The sequence below is a fragment of the Manduca sexta genome, chromosome 2 (assembly GCF_014839805.1).
Source record: "Manduca sexta isolate Smith_Timp_Sample1 chromosome 2, JHU_Msex_v1.0, whole genome shotgun sequence".
Taxonomy (NCBI): Eukaryota; Metazoa; Arthropoda; class Insecta; order Lepidoptera; family Sphingidae; genus Manduca; species Manduca sexta.
The window spans coordinates 2647901-2667059 of NC_051116.1; the positions used below are offsets into that span (position 1 = coordinate 2647901).

The 19159-nt window shown below is 36.1% G+C and overlaps 1 protein-coding gene across 1 annotated transcript in view; it reads right to left on the reverse strand.

Moving 5' to 3' along the window:
- Nucleotides 1-4518: 4518 nt before the first annotated feature.
- LOC119189235 (irregular chiasm C-roughest protein-like) overlaps nt 4519-19159 on the reverse strand; it is a 44928-nt gene continuing 30287 nt past the window's right edge. Inside the window, exons 3-4 of the mRNA XM_037438330.1 lie at nt 9855-10004; nt 4519-4727 (exon numbers count right to left, since the gene is read on the reverse strand). Of these exons, the coding sequence (XP_037294227.1) occupies nt 4534-4727; nt 9855-10004 (344 nt within the window). The 3' untranslated portion in view covers nt 4519-4533. The remainder of the gene's footprint in view (nt 4728-9854; nt 10005-19159) is intronic.

A 19159-nucleotide genomic window follows, 5' to 3' on the forward strand; every position in this document is an offset into this window, starting at 1 on the left:
TTTCCCTAAAAAAAATTCTAAATATACCTAAGGCTCTCAGGTATATAAAAGTAGTCTTAAACTTATCAGGTAACCCATAAACTTTTGTACTATTAAATACTTAAGAACTCAACGCAAAAACATAACTAAAAGCGTCACAAGATATTCAAATACGCAATATCATTTAAATGACGTAATTATTTTAGATATTTTAGGTTTTAAAACTTTATTGAAGCGATTCTGAAAAATTATAATCTATGGGTCTAATCTGGAGGTATATTCTTTCCAACACAAAAATAAATTTCCTAATCGGTATATAAAAGAACGAGTTTTGTAGTAACAAATGTTTAAATAAATACACTTCGAGTTGGTAACAACTCCTTTTTTGAAGTCGGTTTTGACAATTCATAACGATTTCAATATAACTAAAGATCCATAATTATACACACCTAGATTACTTCTGATATTAGTTTTAGCTATTGATTAAGTAACTTCCTCATCAACCCATCTTATAAAACATGCAAATTAAGAATTTTAATAATATTGAATAATAGTCCATAACCGTCACGCAATAAAAACGAATGACATCTCCCTTGTCAAAATCGGCCCAAAAGGATCAAATGTAGATTAGAACAATTAAGACATAGGATGTTAAAATCATAACCTTTTCTTGCCGTAGTTGGGTAAAATAGCCCCTAAATGTTACTTATAGAAACAATATCGCTGCTTCTTTCCTTAAGGCGTGTCCTTCGAAGTAATCATGTTATATCTCGCAAAACAAGCTGTATCACCTCCGAATCCCTTTTTATCCCGCTCACGGACCCTTTAATGATCAATTAGAGATGTAACCCTAAAACGATCGGTCTAGGTGCTCGAGCCAAATTGATCCGTTTAAGAATATGAAATCTTTAGACCAGGGACTTTAACTAGGTATAAAAATTCCTTCTCGTTTTGTTAATAAACGAAACCATACACTTATCTTCTTAGGCAACACTTTACTATAACTTATTTTAACCACAAATGTAAAATTAATATCCCCTTCTTTTTTTGAAGTTGGTTAAAAAGTGTAAACTTCGAATACTATAAATAATTCTAAGACATAAATTTGTTTGAGCTACATCTTCATGCTTTCAGTCAGAAATACACAACCACACCATATTGGTACTAAACTACAAAAATACTGAGAACTAAAACAAGATATTTTTGTAAAAATATTTGTTATTCGTGGATGATTTTTGGCACAATTTTAGCAGAAGTAAAAGTGAATGTTTGATTTCGTTTAGTAGATTTATATAATATAGCCGTGTTTAGTTTTTAGATGTTACTGACTAGCGGAATATTTGAAGGAAGATAAAATTTTTGTCTACTTCTATCAACATACAGCAGTGGTGAAGGGTCTATATTATAAACCGATTCCTGCCGGCTTTCCTTTCGTAATTTATGTAAAATCTAATTATCATTAGAACGATTTGCAGACTGTATTTATGCGAATTACTTATATGTTGTATACGGCTTCCTTTTAGAAAATTTCATTCTTCGCCACTGCCAAGCAGTTTGCGTTAGTACTGTTATATCCATGTTTAATATTGCAAGTTTAAGTAAGCATTATGATGTGTAATGTTTAATCTCACAAAATGATAAAAGAATTTCAATGCTACAGTAGAGTAATTTCTGAACGACCATACTAAAATGTTTACGTCAAAAAATACAAAACACGAAAATCAATTTTTCCAATTACGTCCCTTCCCATAAACAATGACAAAATCGACGCTACCTTATCATAGCAAAATCCGAAAGCGTAAAAATTCAATATAGCATAACAGCGTCTAAGCGAAAAGTCTTGTAAGTCGATGGCATGAAGATATTTTTTATACGAACAGTTTTAACCCTAGAACCAACCCGGGTCAGATAGGCCCGCTCGAGACCCCGGTTTATGACCCCCGCTGAAGGGTTAGATGATACGGTCCGTAGTGATGCGCGTGTATCGTGTTTATCGATAAAAGTACTGTATTTTGTTGGATGAATATGAATGGGATTCGAGTATCATCGATTTAGATTCGTAATCGATATGGGATAATATAAATAAATTTTAGAAGATACGGGGATTGAATCCGAGGGCTTAGTACTATAGTTGTTTGCTAATGGTAAGATATATATTTTTCTCTCCGGTCATATCGGATTGCCGTCTCACCGGACTATGAGTGTGAAGGAAGAGTGTACCTGTGTATTGCGAACACACTTGTCCACTATATTTGCTACCTGGGCCCTTATTCTGTATGATAGTGTAAACGCGTAACGCGGCCGTGTCATGTTATCTTTGAGAAATGTGCGTGGAATGGTATTCTGTAAGCCAAATTTCTATAGTCCTAAACATGATGTGTTGTGTTACGTGCTTGTTACGTACTGTTAACAATAACGTGCGGGATAGAGAATAAGGCCCCTGGCTGATCTTCTTTGAGATTGGCAGCCATGGCAGAAATTCGGTTAGAAGGGATTCATATTTTATATCCGCCCGAAAGCAACAATCGTACACAAGTTGTTAAAAACCGCCGTTATAGTCAACGTTTGTATCAGGCTGTGTATGTATCCTGTACAGGCCGGCAAATTGTGTCAACTAGTGTATATTATTTCGTTAGCAGACGCTTTATCTGGCCCCCTCTCTGCTTACCCAGATACAGTGGGGTCACTTTGGCGTGCCTCTATATTAAAAGTTATAAAATACAACTGCTGTCGCGCAGTTAGTAATAGAATATAAGTCTTTCTACCTAATATTTATCCTTAAGACCACTTTATTAGTCTAAGACCTAGAAAAATATTGGACAGTATAGAAATAAATCTTAACTAGTGATGATTTTTCATCTAACTGAAAACTGGTGTTCCAATTTCTTTCCCAGACTCCCGAAGCTAATCTACTTTTTTAACTCCCTATAGGTGCCTCGGGAAATATACTTGTGTACATTAATTTTGCGTCATTTATTTGGCTTCAAATTACAATGAAATCTCATTAACAGATGCAGAACTTTGTGGAATACAATAATATTGCAATTGTTTATGAACACCTCCGAGTTTCACCAAGTGTGTTTTGTCCCATGACGTGATAGAGGGCGGGCCTATCGCCATATCGAGCACAAATTACAGATTCCAGGCTGATACTGAGCCGAAAAATCCAAATATCACTTTGTCCTACCCGGGATTCGAATCCAGGACTTCAGAGCGCTGCTGTACCACGCATGCAACTATGCCACCGAGGCAGTGACGTTTTTTTAAATAATATCGATACATGCCCATCCCTATCAGACACAATAATAGAACAGCGACTATTTTACGGGAGCCTTTTATTCAAATTCGCCAGTTCCGCATCCAATAAGGAATAGAGGGGTCCCGCTATAATTCTTGGACCCAACATGCATTGCATGACCCTAATAACACTGAAGCTGAAAAATTTATTTCATGAACATTGAAGGTATTTGGAAATTTTGGTGACTAGGGTTAATAATGGCTTTGGGGGTAGGTGAGGTCAATAGGCCAATGTGGTGGACTAAGGCTTCAACCCTCTTGGAGTCATTTCCTTTATTACAATTAACAGTCAATTTTGCTGTTACTTTTACCAGGACTAATATCAACCCTCTGTGATATTCTTCATAGCAATTAAACAGCCAATTTTGCGTTACTTTTACCAAAGTAACGACGTTTTTGTTTGGTTTTACACTAGCTACCAGTGGCGAAGTATCCATATGATCGATTCCTGCGGCTTCCCTTGTAGAATCTAATAAGAATGAGTTGCAGACCGCATTGATGCAAGTACCTGCGTTTTGTCGCATTGCCTTTCGAAAAACTTTACCTTTCGCCATTGCTAGCTAATTTGTTCATCGCAATGTTTATAGCTTTGTTCAGTTAATAAAGAAACTAGTTATTAAACAAACAAAACCTAATGTTATGATTAAAAAAGTAATCTCATTCCACATTCAAAAACATGTCCCAAGTAATAAAACATCTCATTACTCGACAAAGCATTTTGCACTATATGTAAATTACACATAAGGTTCTTTATTAGAGGTTTTACGATCGTACCAACTCTGTATTTTTCGTTATGCCATTGTGGATTGTAGTCGTAATATTATGTCATGTAAATGAAATGAAGGTTAGAGAGTTATAGGGCATCTAGATGGCCGAATAATCAATGATGCAGTCTGAGAAGGTTTCAAGATTTTCAAAACCTGAGAATTTCAAAACCATAAACAACCTGGTATTTCTGGTCTGGTCTGGTTTTAAACTAAACCGGTCAGTCAAACATATAATCTCCTCTATTTTTTGGTCTTTTAACCCTCCCTAACCACACAGATTTCTTTGTGGTAGGATGTTTGTATCAGCTTGGATAGCGAAAGGTGTAAATCCCGCTATCACATCGGCCTCTATCTATATATACCTGCTTTTAAACCAACATAATTGCATCAAATGGCTAGGGAAAACCATCTCTCGTCAGTCTATTTGGATCCCATTTCGTTACCTTCAATTTTAGTAAGGTCAATTGCCAAAAAAACCTGAAAAAATTATTTAAATGTACTTACATATAACAGTGAGGGAGGCATTAGCCCGGATCACTTTGTGCATCTGCGCAGGCCCGACCTGGCACTGGTACTCCGCATCATCTTCCAGAGTGACGTTCACGATCCTCAGGTTGTAGACACCGTTCCTCCTGTCTCCGAACATCGCGTACCGAGGGTATCCTGGTATGACTGAGGAGTATCCTGGGAAAGAAATATGAGTACTATTAAACTGAATGATAGGTGGAGGATGGATGATTTATGTTTACAAGAATGTTAGATATCGAAATAAAACTAGTTTTTTTTTATATAATTTTCTCTCGGCGAAGATCGAACACCAAAGCAAACCGGCTAATCGATTTCAATACTGGGTTCATTCGGCGTATACCAGCATTATTTTTTTATATTTTGCATAATTGTAAAATGTGGGTAGATATTGTAGCGTTGAATTTTTGGACGACATACAACTACTACGACGCAGTTCCTGAGATTAGCGTGAAATTCTTTAGCTTTATAATATACTAGCTTCCGCTCGCAGCTTCGCCCGCGTGAATTTCGGACTTCAAAAATGGAGCCGGTCGCGAACGTTCGAGAATGTTCGTTTTACGAAGCTACTCGCTAGGTGATTCGCTAGCCTCTAGGTGCCAAGCAAGCCGCCTGCCCTGTGCGTTCGCGACCTTATATATATACAAAAATAATCCTTATAGCATGATTCAGTATTCACGCATGATGGCTTATTATTAGCGTATTTCATGTATAACTTTGGTGTTTCTATACCGATTTCTATGATTCTTTTTTATGGAATATTTAATAATGTTAATTTTTTAATTAGGGATGACTGAGAGTGTTATAAACGTAAGAGTAGACAAATATAATGAGAAAGCTTCGAACTGCTAAGCTATCGGGAGTTACACGTGTTATTGTGAGTCAACCATAAAAGATAGACATATGCTGTCGTGGGATATTTTTACATAATTTTAAGGAGAACATTTCCGTCATACATGATTTCTGTGTAGCTTTAACCATTAAGGTTGCACACGCGACGGAAGCTTAAAAAATGGAGTGACTTCTCCCGTTTTCCCAACATTTCCCTTCACTGCTCTGCCCCTATTAATTGTACCGTGATGAAAAGTATACTATAACCAGCACAGGAGTATGACAAATAATTGTACCAAGTTTCGTTAAAATCCGTCGAGTAGTTTTTGTTTCTATAACGGTTATACAGACAGACAGACAGACAGACAGATAGACAAAAATTTTACTAATTGCATTTTTGGCATCAGTATCGATCCCTAATCACCCTCTGATAGTTATTTTGGAAATATATTTCATGTACAGAATTGACCTCTCTACAGATTTATTATAAGTATAGATAGATAGAAGATAGACTGGCTTATGCTCGCACCTTCGCCCGCGTGAAGGGGTTTTCCGGGATAAAAGTCCCGCTATGCATTTTCCCGATATAGAAAGTAGAACTATTTAAAACAAATAATCCTACGGTACGTCATTTTTGTCTAAATCCAACGGTTTAGGCAGCGTACGCCAAGATACCAATTTTTTTCCGACTTACTTGATATGCATCGTTATATTATGACCAAAACATAAAATCATTATTAATTGTAGCCTATATGTTACTCTAATGTATAAACAATATTACTGTAAAGTTTCATCCAAATCTTTTCAGTAGTTGTTTCGTGAAAGAGAAACAAACATACATACATCCGTCCTCACAAACTTTCGGATTTATAATATTAGTAGAATAGATGAAAGCTTCGCGCAGATGCTATGAGACTAGTAGAACTAGAACTTCTAGAAGTAGTTACGTGTTTATCGGTCAGAAGAGCATCTGTGCAGAGCCTTACCGACCATAACCAAAAAATTCGGAGCAAGTTCTCAAACAACAGCGGCCATCGCGTGACAAACGATTCTGATAATAACAATTCACAACCATTTTACATTACCATCGTAAAAATAATTACCCGGTACGTCTGTGACGGAATAATCGAGATGTAACAAATTATTAATTTGCTAATCGATACTCGATTGTCATTTCACGGATACGTAATCGATTAAGAGTTGCATAATCGAATCGGATTTGTCCGTTTTATGATTTTACTGAGTATCAATTTTAGGAACATGCATCTTTTTTGACGTAGACTGGCAAAGTAAAGTCAATTATAGCCTAGTGTATGGAACTGACTACTGACACCTCTTACTAAAAGAGAGCTTTGTAACGGTGTAGGAAAACATCGTGGGAAAAATTACATATATGATATGTAATAATAATAATATCAGGGCTGTATTACTGTTTTACTGCTCGGCACGGGCCTCATCTACTACTAAGAGGCTTTAGGCCTTAGTCCACCACATTAACCTAGTGTGGATTGGCTTCAAATATCTTCAAAACGGAAATGTTAATGAATTAAAAAAAACCTCTGAAAGTACTTGAACTGTGCCTGCAAGTTGGCGTGGACTTTGACCTACACCATCTCAATAGTAGAGATTGAAGTCTACTCAAAGGCCAGCATAGACTATGGCACTATCACAGTAGTAGAAGTCCATACCCAGCATCATAATATAATACAGGACTGCTATTATTCCAAAACTTTTTCACTTCACAATTTGCAGTAGCCTGGAGTTCGAAATTTGCGTCTGAAATAACGAAAGACTTGCCTTCCATCATGAGATGGAAAATGACAAAAATGGACGTACTTACGCCTCTGTCTACTTTGTATAAAAGACGTGTACCACTTCCAAACTTAGTTTCTTCCAGTTCGTTACACAAACAGTGCGACCATTACTAACATAGCCTGTTTTGATTCTTCACTCCAGTGGGCAAATCAAACACAAAGGATCCGTGCTGATTGAAAGCAACAATGCGGCAGAACAGAGACAATTGATAGAGAAATTCCGTGAGGTGACAGCAGAGACGGCGAGCTAATTACTCTCTGGTGCAGTTTGCTAGCGGCAGCGGTAATACATATTTTTTTTATTTGAGACAATTGTTTTAATGGTGACTAATGCTTTGATAAATCTTGTGACATAAACTGTTTAGGTTGTTGGGGCCAATAGGTATGAAACCGATCTTGTGATTATTACACGAAGAGATTTAATGAAAGAACAGAATAAATTCAATTAATCTTTATAACTAATCCAATTTCAACATTGTTTACTTAACCCTTCAAAACACTAGAATTAACAGTAACTATAACCTTGATCTCTATACAAAGTCTTACATCAGTCAAAAATGTTACGTGAATCACCGCCCAGCACTCCTCCCTCAAACCGCGTCCATTTACAATCCGATACACATCACAATAGACACGCAAACGTTTAAATCCTGTGAGCTGCGTCGATTCTATTGAAATACGTGATAGCCAGGTCAGACCGCTCCGGTAACTGGTTCATCGGTTCTTTGAAGCCTGAAACCCCTCATTACTCAAGGCTCGGAGGGTTGTCGCACACTTCGTTGCATTGAATGCATGAGAGCTTACGAAATATAGACGGGATTTGTTTATTAGAAGCGTGGTGTATGTGGAATATACAGCGGGAGTGTGAGATAATTCAGGAGCGACTGTGAGACCACGTACAGGGAGCGTGGTGTGACGCGCGGGCCGGTGGAGCGACGAGCTGAAGGGAGTGTATGAGAGCTTAGAATTCTGAGACAGCTTATAGGTATTCAGTTTAGTGTCAACCACGGTATGAGAATACATGAGCAAATCGCGCACAAAGGAATTTAAATTTTCCAACGCAAGTCAGATTACGATATACAAGCAATCCCGGCGCATCAAAAGGAAAACAACCGTTCCTACAAAAACAGCATCAATTCATTTCCCAACAATCCAAGTCAATCCATTAGCGGGCTTGAGAACGAGTCAGTGCGCGAACAATGGTTTCTAGCGATAGAAGAGTAAGAAACGGTTTTTATTGTTTTATGATATTACGAATACAAAGGATTGTTATTGGGATGCTGATTTTGTAGGACAAGGAACGAGTGATAATTGAAAGTTATCAATAATTGGCCTGCCGTGTGGCCCGGTGTGGTATAATATTGCGCTCGACAAACTAAGATCAAATGCTAGTATCATAATTCAGACTAATTACATTAATGTATGAGACATCTCATATGTGAGAGTCCGCGTGGGTACTACTGCAATGTATATTCCTGCCGCTAAGTAGCAGTGTGTAGTCACTGTTGTGTTCTAGTTTGAAGAACATTGTAGCCAGTGTAGCTACTGGACATAATGAGACTTAAAATCTCATATCTCAAGATGGCGAGCGCAATGGAATACCAAACAATACGTTGTAATGCAAGGTGTTGGATGGTGTTTCTACTGTTTATGGGCTGTCGCATCGCTTATCATCAGGCGAACGGCAAGCTCGTCTCGTCATTCAAAGCAACAAAAATACACATGTATAGAAGCCATATCAGACTAATATCTCGTCTGATGCCAGACAATTCTTAGGTCGATGCTCTCATGACCGCGGGCGGCCATATGATTAGATCAATTCAATTGAGTGCACTTTGTTTTTAATATTATCGATAAATGTGATTTGGGATTGCTTGGTGGCGTAGTTACGGTACGTCTGCAGTGATGAGGTCGCTCGTTTGAATCCCGGATCGGGTTTTTTTAGTTAGTATTAGCTCAAAGTCTAGAATTTGTGCCTAATAGGGCTATGGGCTGGTCTCCTATCATATCATGGGATGGAATACACACAACGGAAAGTAGGTGAAGCATTTGCGCCTCTGTCTACCCTTTCAGGGATAAAGGGAGTGAGTGTGTCGAATTTAGGACAAGGTTATGATAGAATTTGAAATTCTTAGAGCCTTAGAAACTTCTGAGTAAATGCTACTTGTCATATATATGTATAAGCCGACTAAATATAAAAGACCCATATCTATGCTCACAAATAAATGTACATAAAATGAGTACTATATACATTGGCTGTTTACTACTATCAAATAAAATTTACTTAAAACTTTTCAAATATATTGTTTGAATTGCCTATTTTACCAGGTATATCATATGCGAAATTCGAGCCAGGTACTAATCCAATATCTTTTTGCTAATTAGCTTCGTAAAAGTGTTGTATGGCGGTTTGAGAGATATTAGATCAAGGATAATTTTTGTACACTGATATTTAACATTTTATGCCGCAATACGTAGGCCAGCTTGCGCGGTTAGTAAGTTCTTTAGAATAAATAAATAATATTCTTGTATAAAGTTAATCTAAAGAACAACCCGTCATTATTATGTCAACTAACGAGGGATAATCAGCCCTCTTCGAAACACAATTAAAACTCTGTTTATTATAATAGAAGATACTTACCAAGAGCGAACCCATCCTTGGTCCACTGCACCTGGCCAGCCAAGTTGGCGACAGCGCACTCCAGGACAGCTTCGGCTCCCTCCTGCACCCTCAGGCTTCGCGGCACCACCCTAAAGTATTGCTGTTGGAATCCTGCCGTACACACCACCACTGCAACAAAAAAATATTTTATAATGGTTATTTGAGAAAAAAAAGGGGTATCTAGGCCAGCGTGGTGGCCTAAGGCCTAAACCCTCTCAGTAGTAGAGGAAGCCTGTGCAGCAGTGGGCAGTATATAATACAGGGCTGATGTTATGTATTATATATATCTAAAGAGATTGGTAAAGCATTTTCCACTTTTACTTATCCCACTCAACGTGAAGTCGACCAAAAAATTCTTATATGTTTTGTAGGAGTTGAGATTTGGAGATTTAGATTCTGATAAAATCATGAGAAGGAGAGATCACCAAATAATGTTGGAGTTGTCTATTGAAATATGTCAAGAAAACAGAGTGCAATAGTTGCTCTGTCTACCCTTTTGGAGATTAACAGCGTGAGTGTAAAAAGTACTCAATTAGTTAATTGAACAGTCTCGTCTCTATTCCGTAGTTTAACACAAATGGACTCTATCCAGTGAACGCAGTGGTCAGCGGTAAAAGGCAGTTTAAATCGACATCCGATTCTCGTTTTTATCGTATCGATTTTACTAGAATTCATTCTGTAATACACTTTATTGGCACTTGAATAAAATTTAAACTTGTGTGTCAGTTTCGTGTACTTAAATTGTGTATATAGATTTCAAGGTTATAACATATACAATAATTCCTTTCTTTTCCAAAGGGGTAGGCAGAGTTATGTAACGCTAGTCACTACTATTTCATGTGTAGTTCGTGCCATAATGTAACAAAAAAACCTATCGCTAGATTTTAAAATGTGGAATCAAGATCCAAAGTTAGAAAATCATATTTTTTTGACAATACGTTACAAACATGATTTAAATATAGTCACATGTTTTCTAACTGATTCCCCAAACCCGCAATAAATGAACTAGAAATCATTCAAAATCTGTTTTCTCCTATTTTCCGCTAAAAAGTACGTCTAAACCACCAGTAGAGGTAAATCAACTAAGTTGGCAACATTAAACATTGCATATCCATGTATCTATCGATAAAAACAATGCTCGTCCGTCGAAACAAAAGGATGCTCTGTCGGTAGCTAATGCGATGGATGTGGGTGTGAAGTGGCTCTACTTATATGGCGACGCGACAAACTCTTGAAAGGTGAACGCACCCTGGTGTGGGAGACAGTGGCGGGCGAAGCAACGGTAAGAACATATCGATGAATTGGTTTGTAAAGAATCGATACATGAATTGGGATTGGTAGATCCATAAAATATTGAAGTGTGCGCAATCCATCTTCGCGCTGTGTGTATCGTAATACGCTTTTTTTTATAAATCTATCAGATTGTTTCATCTATGGAATGTTAAGCATAATTATCGATATAATGAACAGGTCTGAACCGTTCTTACGTAGTGTTTTTTTTTTTTATATTTTAACATAATATAATAAAACTTAATCAATCAGTACCTCTAAAGTAATTTTTGATTAATAATTTTGTAGTCAAAAAGCAAATATTACGCACTCTTATATAACTTAAATGTCAGTAGTTTTGTTTTATAGCAATAATCTCAATTAGGGATTATAATCATGGACACATATAATTAAATATCTATTATTTGTTTTTTATAAAAAAGGGTAATTTTGCCAGAATCGGAGATAAATATAATCAAAATTTCCATTCGAATTGATAGTTCCATTATTCAACTTTAATTAAATCGTTTATTCAGAATGGTAATTATAACAACAAATAATATGTGTAGAAAAATCGATACTTGTTAGATTCATTGAACTACTACTGAGAGGTTATGTGCAATAAGTTTTAAATGATAGTGAAAAACCTAGCTTAGACTAATCTAAATATAAGTCCTAAAATAACTTTAAACGATAGTACCATATTCATAGAAAGATATTTGAAACTTTCCACCGGATACCGTCGATAGCCTAGTTGGTTGTGGAACGCACTGCCGAGACGAATGTCCAGAGGTTCAATACCCAAGGACTCGCACCTCTGACTTTAATTAAGTTATATGTGTATTCTTTTGAATTATCGCTTGTATTTACATGAAAGAGTATATCGTGAAGAAATATGCATACCTGAGGAGCTCTCTATAAGAATTTTAAGGGTATGTGAAATCTACCAATGCGCACTAGGCCAGTGTGGTGGACTAAGGCCTAATCCCTTTTAGAAGTAGATGGCCAGTATATAATACAGAGCTGATATTATTATTATTAGTAACTTTTGAAAAATCATTCCAATTACAAAATGTAACAATACAATCGATATACCAATTACATATCGATACCTGATGTTTCACTGTATCCCCTCCCTAACCTAAAGCACCGTGCACATCGACTGAGACATGCTATAGAATTAACGAACATTGTCACACCGTTTTAGGTTGAAATTATCAGTTCGATTTTTGAAATTTTAAGTTTGTTTTTAAAATTATCGACTATGGATTTTGGTATTTAGTTTGTTTTATTTGTTTTAGTAAGATACTTTTACTTCTTTTATAAATGTGGGATTTATAAGTGTTCCAATGTGTATTAAAAATAAACAAAGAAGTATCTAAATGGATTTGGATAAAATATATTACACAGATAGACTGACATTCACAATTTTTCGTAGTTTAAATAATTAAACGCTATATTTAATCCCGTAAAAATAATGAATCCTTTATTCAAGGGATTTTTTTACATGCTAATACCACTTGTTATGCTATTAACACCTTTTTGCGAAAATAACCACGAGCAAAAGCTATCTTGACCAAAAATAAAACCCATTAAAGAATAATCCAAATCTAATTGGCACAAGATGGCTTGATATCACCTTCAGCACGTTCTATAGCGATTTCACGCGATAATTCATTATCATGTCTAATCGGAATTGTGGCTATTTAGTGTAGTGATCCGGAGTGAATTTAACACATCGAGATATTACTAATAATAAATCGGCGTAAAGTGTGAATTCGAGCAGGCCGGCATAATTATGTCGACTGACGAGGGATCAGGGCCATTCCAGTTACAATTAACTTATGATACCCGGCCCGTATAATGAAATCAGTTCAGCAGTTTCAGAGTTTATTGATTACAAACAAATCTAACCTATAATATTATACACGATGTTTTAGAATTAGGGTAATTTATTGATAAGTTAGTAGTAGTAGGTCTTTCATATGTGAGAGTCCACCTGTGTAGGTACCACGGTAATGTCTATTTCTGCCACCAAGCAGCAGTGTGTCACTGTTGTGTTCCAGTTTGAACATTATAGCCAGTTAAACTAATGGACATAATAATACTTTACATCTCATGTCTGAGGATGGCGAGCGCAGTGCACCAAACAATACTTTGTTGGATGGTGTTTCTACTGTTTATGGGCGGTCGTATCGCTTACCACCAGGCGATAGCAAGCTCGTCTCGTCATTCAAAGCAATAAAAAAGATCTAGTCCCCCATAAACCCAGGGTAAAGACATAACAAGCAGGCAAATGAGAAAACCTCTAAGAATCAATACCAAGATGTCATATTAATTAAGTTAACCAAACACAACTTCGCTCGCGAGTTTGAAGTTGTTTTAACTGTTTGAAAGACGTTTGTTTAACGCAAATTGCTTTTTTAACTCATGGTTCTATTTGGAACCTTGGAAACTATGCTCGTGGTGGCCTAGTTCGAAAGCTGAGGTCCAGGGTCGATTCCAAGGCGGGTAAATTAAGATTTTTCTGTAACGTTTACGCGAATGTTAGACATTAAAATTAAACTTTTTTTCGGATTTTATCGCGGTTTTATATTATAGTTTTCTCCCGATTTAGAAGACTTTGCAACCTTCATGATCATGGAGTGTCTGAGGTGTTGGTCATCCGCAAAGTCAAATTTTAATAAAATTTGCATCCAATATGGTAATAGGCTCGCCTCTATCATTGGACAGAATTCATATGGCGCAAATTGGGTCCACTGGATACATTTCTGTGTTTCCCTTCCTGTATAAAGAGTTGTCACTATTTTATTAAACTATGCAGATAGTTTTAAATTTAACAAATTCTTCCTCAATTGCTTGATAAGTGTGTTGTCCAGATGCCACATTTGAGCGGTGTAATGTTTCTACATATGTTAATTTTGTTACTGGGAAATAACGTCCTAATAAATATGGTTATTTGTACGTATTTTCCTGGTAGGTAATGGCTTGGCTGTACCTCTAACATTGCGAAGTCTATGGGCGGCAGATGCTGCTTACCATCAGGCGGATCCCTTGCTCGTTTTTTATTGCTTTAAATGAAGAGACGAGCTTGCCGTTCGCCTGATGGTAAGCGATATGACCGCTTATAAACAGAAACACCATCCTTGAATTACAAAGTATTTGGTATTCCACTGCGCTCGCCATCCTGAGACATGAGATGTTAAGTCTTATTATGTCCAGTAGTTACACTGGCTACAATGTCCTTTAAACTGGAACACAACAGTGACTACACACTGCTGCTTGGCAGCAGAAATAGTGGTGGTGTCTACTCAGTTGGACTCTTAATATAAGAGAGCTACCAGCACCATTTGCCTAAGGCACTTAAATAATAATAAAACCAAACATTTACTATAAAAGCCTTTTTACATAAACGCCGCACTTTACATTCCAAATAATATTTCTGGTCACTAAAATTTTTCAACAAATCATTTAAGATAAAAATAAAAGCAGTTTTTATGTCCCCTTTCTCCGACGTATGTCAAGGATTCCATTTATCAAGTGGGTTAAAGGTGTTCCTTATCGTTTGGAAAGTAATGTCGAAATGTTTATTTAGGAGACCACCGAGTCTATCCGATAATACTATTATGAATGTGAAAGTTTTAAAAATGTGTGATAGTAATACATGAAATACTTAATAGATTTATAGCTTACTAGTTGACCCGACAGAAGTTGTCCCGTCTTAACTATGAATTTGTAGCGCGCATTCTGTCAATCGCTGACAGTTATTTCAAACAATTGACAGTTATATAAAATTAAGATTTTCGTTCAGTTTTCTTAAATTTTCTAATAATCCGCGCAATTTTTTGAATTTTTTCTTTCATAAGAACCTTCTCCTAACAATAAGAAATACAACAACAAAAAAAATTGTGAAATCGGTCTAGCCGTTCACGCGTGATGGCGTGAACAAGGGAAATAGGGATTCATTTTTATATATATAGATAAATAGATCTAGTCCTACCATCTATATTCAGGGCTTTATTGTAGCGGCACACGGGCGCAGGCAGTACCCCTAAAGAAAATTTTGAAAATATCGAAAATATTGCCAGTAAAAATTGCAGCAAGAGAGGGCGGTAAAAAAAAATATGGAATTACTCTTTCGAAAATTAGCATGCCCCTAAAAATAAGTGACAGGAAAAGTCCTATATATACTAATATATAAAGCTGAAGAGTTTGTTTGTTTAATCGCGCTTATCACGGGAACTACTAAATTGAATATGATTTTCTTTACTATTAGGAAGCTACATTACTCTTGAGTTCTATTGGCTTAGATTATAGATAGTGCTTTTTATCTCAGAAAATCTTTATCACGTGTGCGAAACGCAGGCAAAAGCTAGTAGGGACATACAATATATATGTAGAAATATTTTTACATTGCATTAATTAATGAAATCATACATTCTTTTTTAATTTTGCTATAATTGTGCTAAATATCATTCCTAAATAACGAATATATTTACCAATAATCCTGGTTTTAAATGTCACATTTTTTATGTTAAGTGCGTTTATATGTAGTGTGAATCTAAGTATATTTCTGACTGAAAGTGTAATGTTAACGTTCTGACAAATTCTCTACGTATAATAATACTAGTGGCCTTAGAGCATGTAAAAACATACATATTTTTTTATTAATATTAGTTTTGTGCAATACTTTAAACACTCTTTTATTTTACATCTGCGGTTAGAATACCTTATGGTAAAGTTATTTCAAGAAGACAAGTATTATGGTTTCATTTATTAACACAATATCAAAATGACCCTGTATAGCATCATGCCTTTCTCCCCTTTTAAGAGGTAGGCAGAGGTGTAACGCGCCCACATTTCGCACTATGTTAGGTCCCATGTTGTTAGATATGTTAAGAACATCCAATGATGACTACGATTCTTAGTCATAAGGGACTGACTACTGAGAGAGAGAGAGAGGACCCATGTAATTTGGAGCGAGGATATTACCTACTAAAGCAATAGGGGATCGGACTCATTTTTGTTCTTTAGTATTATCAAATATTTACGTTATATAAATTATAACACAGAAAGAATTATTTGAATCCGAAAAAGTCAATAAGTTATGTCTTTCAATTTCGGTAGAAGGCGTAAGTAACAAAAAACAGAAGAGGCGCAATACCCACGTGTGACGTCATCGGGCATTATGACGCGTGCGAAAGAAAGAGATGAAGCGATATCCCCACTTCGCGCCCCTACGGCACATAGTAATATTTGAAAAATGAATTACTGGCTCATTTTTTAACCAATTTTAATGCAGTTTTCACAGGAGGGTTTCTTTTTCGTATTATTAACCATAACATGTAGAATAATGTATAAAATCAAACACCGGACGGTCCCCTATTAACATATTTGCTAGCTTTTGTACTAGAAAAGTACTTAGGACGTAAATGAAATCTACCTTAAAAGCAAAAGGCTAACCCCTTTAACATTATAAGATGAATATAATGTCTTCTATCTCTCTCTATAATTTAATTTATTAACCAATTTTGTGCATGTAGAACTAGCCTGTAAGATATTCTTGCACTTAGGTATAAGTTTTATTGTTTCCTTTTTTAAATTTTATTGGTATAAACAATTGTTGGCTAGTTAAATAAATAAAAAAAGAATCTTAGGAAACAGCAGAAGTAAGATCATGGGGCCCTATTCCTTCTACGTGGGAACAGTCATTTTTAATTCCAGACGTTCTCATATAGAAATAGCTTTGATAGCCCTATAGGTAAACAGGGGATTTTTTCTCTTTTACCTATATGGCTCCCAAAGTTTATCCTTCGATTAGGAATCCCGTAATTGCTAAAAGATCGCCATGACACTTACATGAAATAGGACCCTCTGAACTTAAATATAAATCTTGCTTGTACTATGGCAAAATGTCCATTCCTTTTATTATGGGGGCAAAAAGACTACAGAATGTACGTATTACTCTGCCTAAACCATTAGCATAAATGCCGTCAAGATATTTTTGACGAGCTAAAATTTCAAAGTTTTTATAATCGTCTAATTGATAATAAATTGCTTTCCAAGACCCTTTAATTAAACAACAATAGTACAAAAAGGGGTCTTAATGAATTTGTTGCCTTCACACAAGGGTTGATTAATCAGAAAGAACAATTATATTATGAACGTGGAATAATAGGGCGGCTGGTGAGTGATGCTGGTGGAACTATTGGTTCTCGATGGTAAATTGTGTGTTTCTGGTGAGTATTTTATGAGATTGCACGATTTTTCGATGGTGCTGGTAGTATTTATGGTTATAGGCATGGGAAAATAATGGCGTCAGAAAAATATGAGTACGAACAAATGATTTTGAGCTTTATAATGTAGAAAAGCGAATACGAACAAACAATTTTGTCCGTTACAATATAGAAAGATTCGACTTCGAAACCTACTAAATTGAGCATTTTTTATTAATAGATAAATATCGATAAATTGGTTATTTTACAAGTAATTAGTTCCTAATTTATATTATTTCAATACCAAGTTTTTTTTCGAGGGAATGGTTAAGTGGCCTGCACATGATAGTAAGTGAAGAGATGCTAATGTTATTGGAGCTATGGATGGAGCTGAGGATGCTAAATGTTACTGGTAGGTCTCACATAAGTGAGAGTCCGCCTGGGGATGCCTAAAAATATATCCGGGAGATAAACATCCTTGGAGGGCACAGTTATGCCGACCTGCTTTGCTACCCGCTTCGCTTAAAGGACTCCAAGTTGTATTTTTTTTGCAAATGATTAAAATAGGAGTTTAATTGATTCGAAATATGGTTAACAAAGTCTCACAAAGGGGATCCCAAGTTGTATTTTTTTTCACAAATGATTCGAAATTAGACTTTATAATATTATCGAAGATGGTGGCAATTGTGTCTCACATAGGGGGAGGGGGGGGGGCGAGGTTCCACTATTTGACCCCATGTTATATAAAGTCGTAATCGACCGAAACTCACTCAAACCTCACCTATTTGTCCTGTAGTAGGGGCAACAGGCTTGAAGCATAAGGGCAACATTAATATGGGGATTAGTTTTAGCCGGGAATGAAACAAGCCCAACATCTGTTTGTTTTTAGCTCATTGTACGGCATATTAAGAGTAAGATTGTCCGTGATTTCAGAAGTTGAATTCGTTTATGATAAATCTGTAATAGACTAAGTTTTACCTGCGGCTTTGTCCGCATGAAAACGTTTTTTCAGGATAAAAATAGCTTATAGTACTTAGGAGTAATGTATCTTCCTATTAGTATCTTCCTATTTGTCACAGAATTTTTAAAATCGGTTCAGTAATTCCAAAGATTAGCCTCTACAAACTTTTCCTTTTCATAATATTAGTATACATTTTTTTTATTGCTTTGAATGACGAGACGAGCTAGCTGTTCGCCTGATGGTAAGTGATACGACGCCCATAAACAGTAGAAACACCAACACCTTGATTTATAAAGTATTGTTTGGCATTTCACTGCGCTCGCCATCCTGAGATGTAAGTCTCATTATGTCCAGTAGTTACACTGGCTACAATGTCCTTCAAACCGAAACACAACAGGGACTACACACTGCTGCTTGGCGGCAGAAATAGACATTGCGGTGGTATCTACCCAGGCGGACTCTCACATATGAGAGACCTACCACCAGTAAATTTATCAATAAAGATGAATAAAGAAAATAAAAATGTCCTAACATAGAAAGAGGAACAAATCCTTTTTCCTCTCTCTAAAACATTAGTGCAATTTAATATTTACCTTCTTAGTTCCACTAGGTATTAAGCCTAAAATAAAAAATATATATATACCAATATACCTTAAATATCAATAAGCTACCCCCTAAACGGGTCCTTACTTATCAAATAGTGTTACACCTCTCCCTACCCCTAACGAAAAGGGCGTGATATTATACGAAATTTCAACTCTCACAGAACAAAGGTCAAAGATGTTTTTGTTACCGGTTCGATATTGAAGGTAACAATGCTTTTATATTAATTAAAGTTT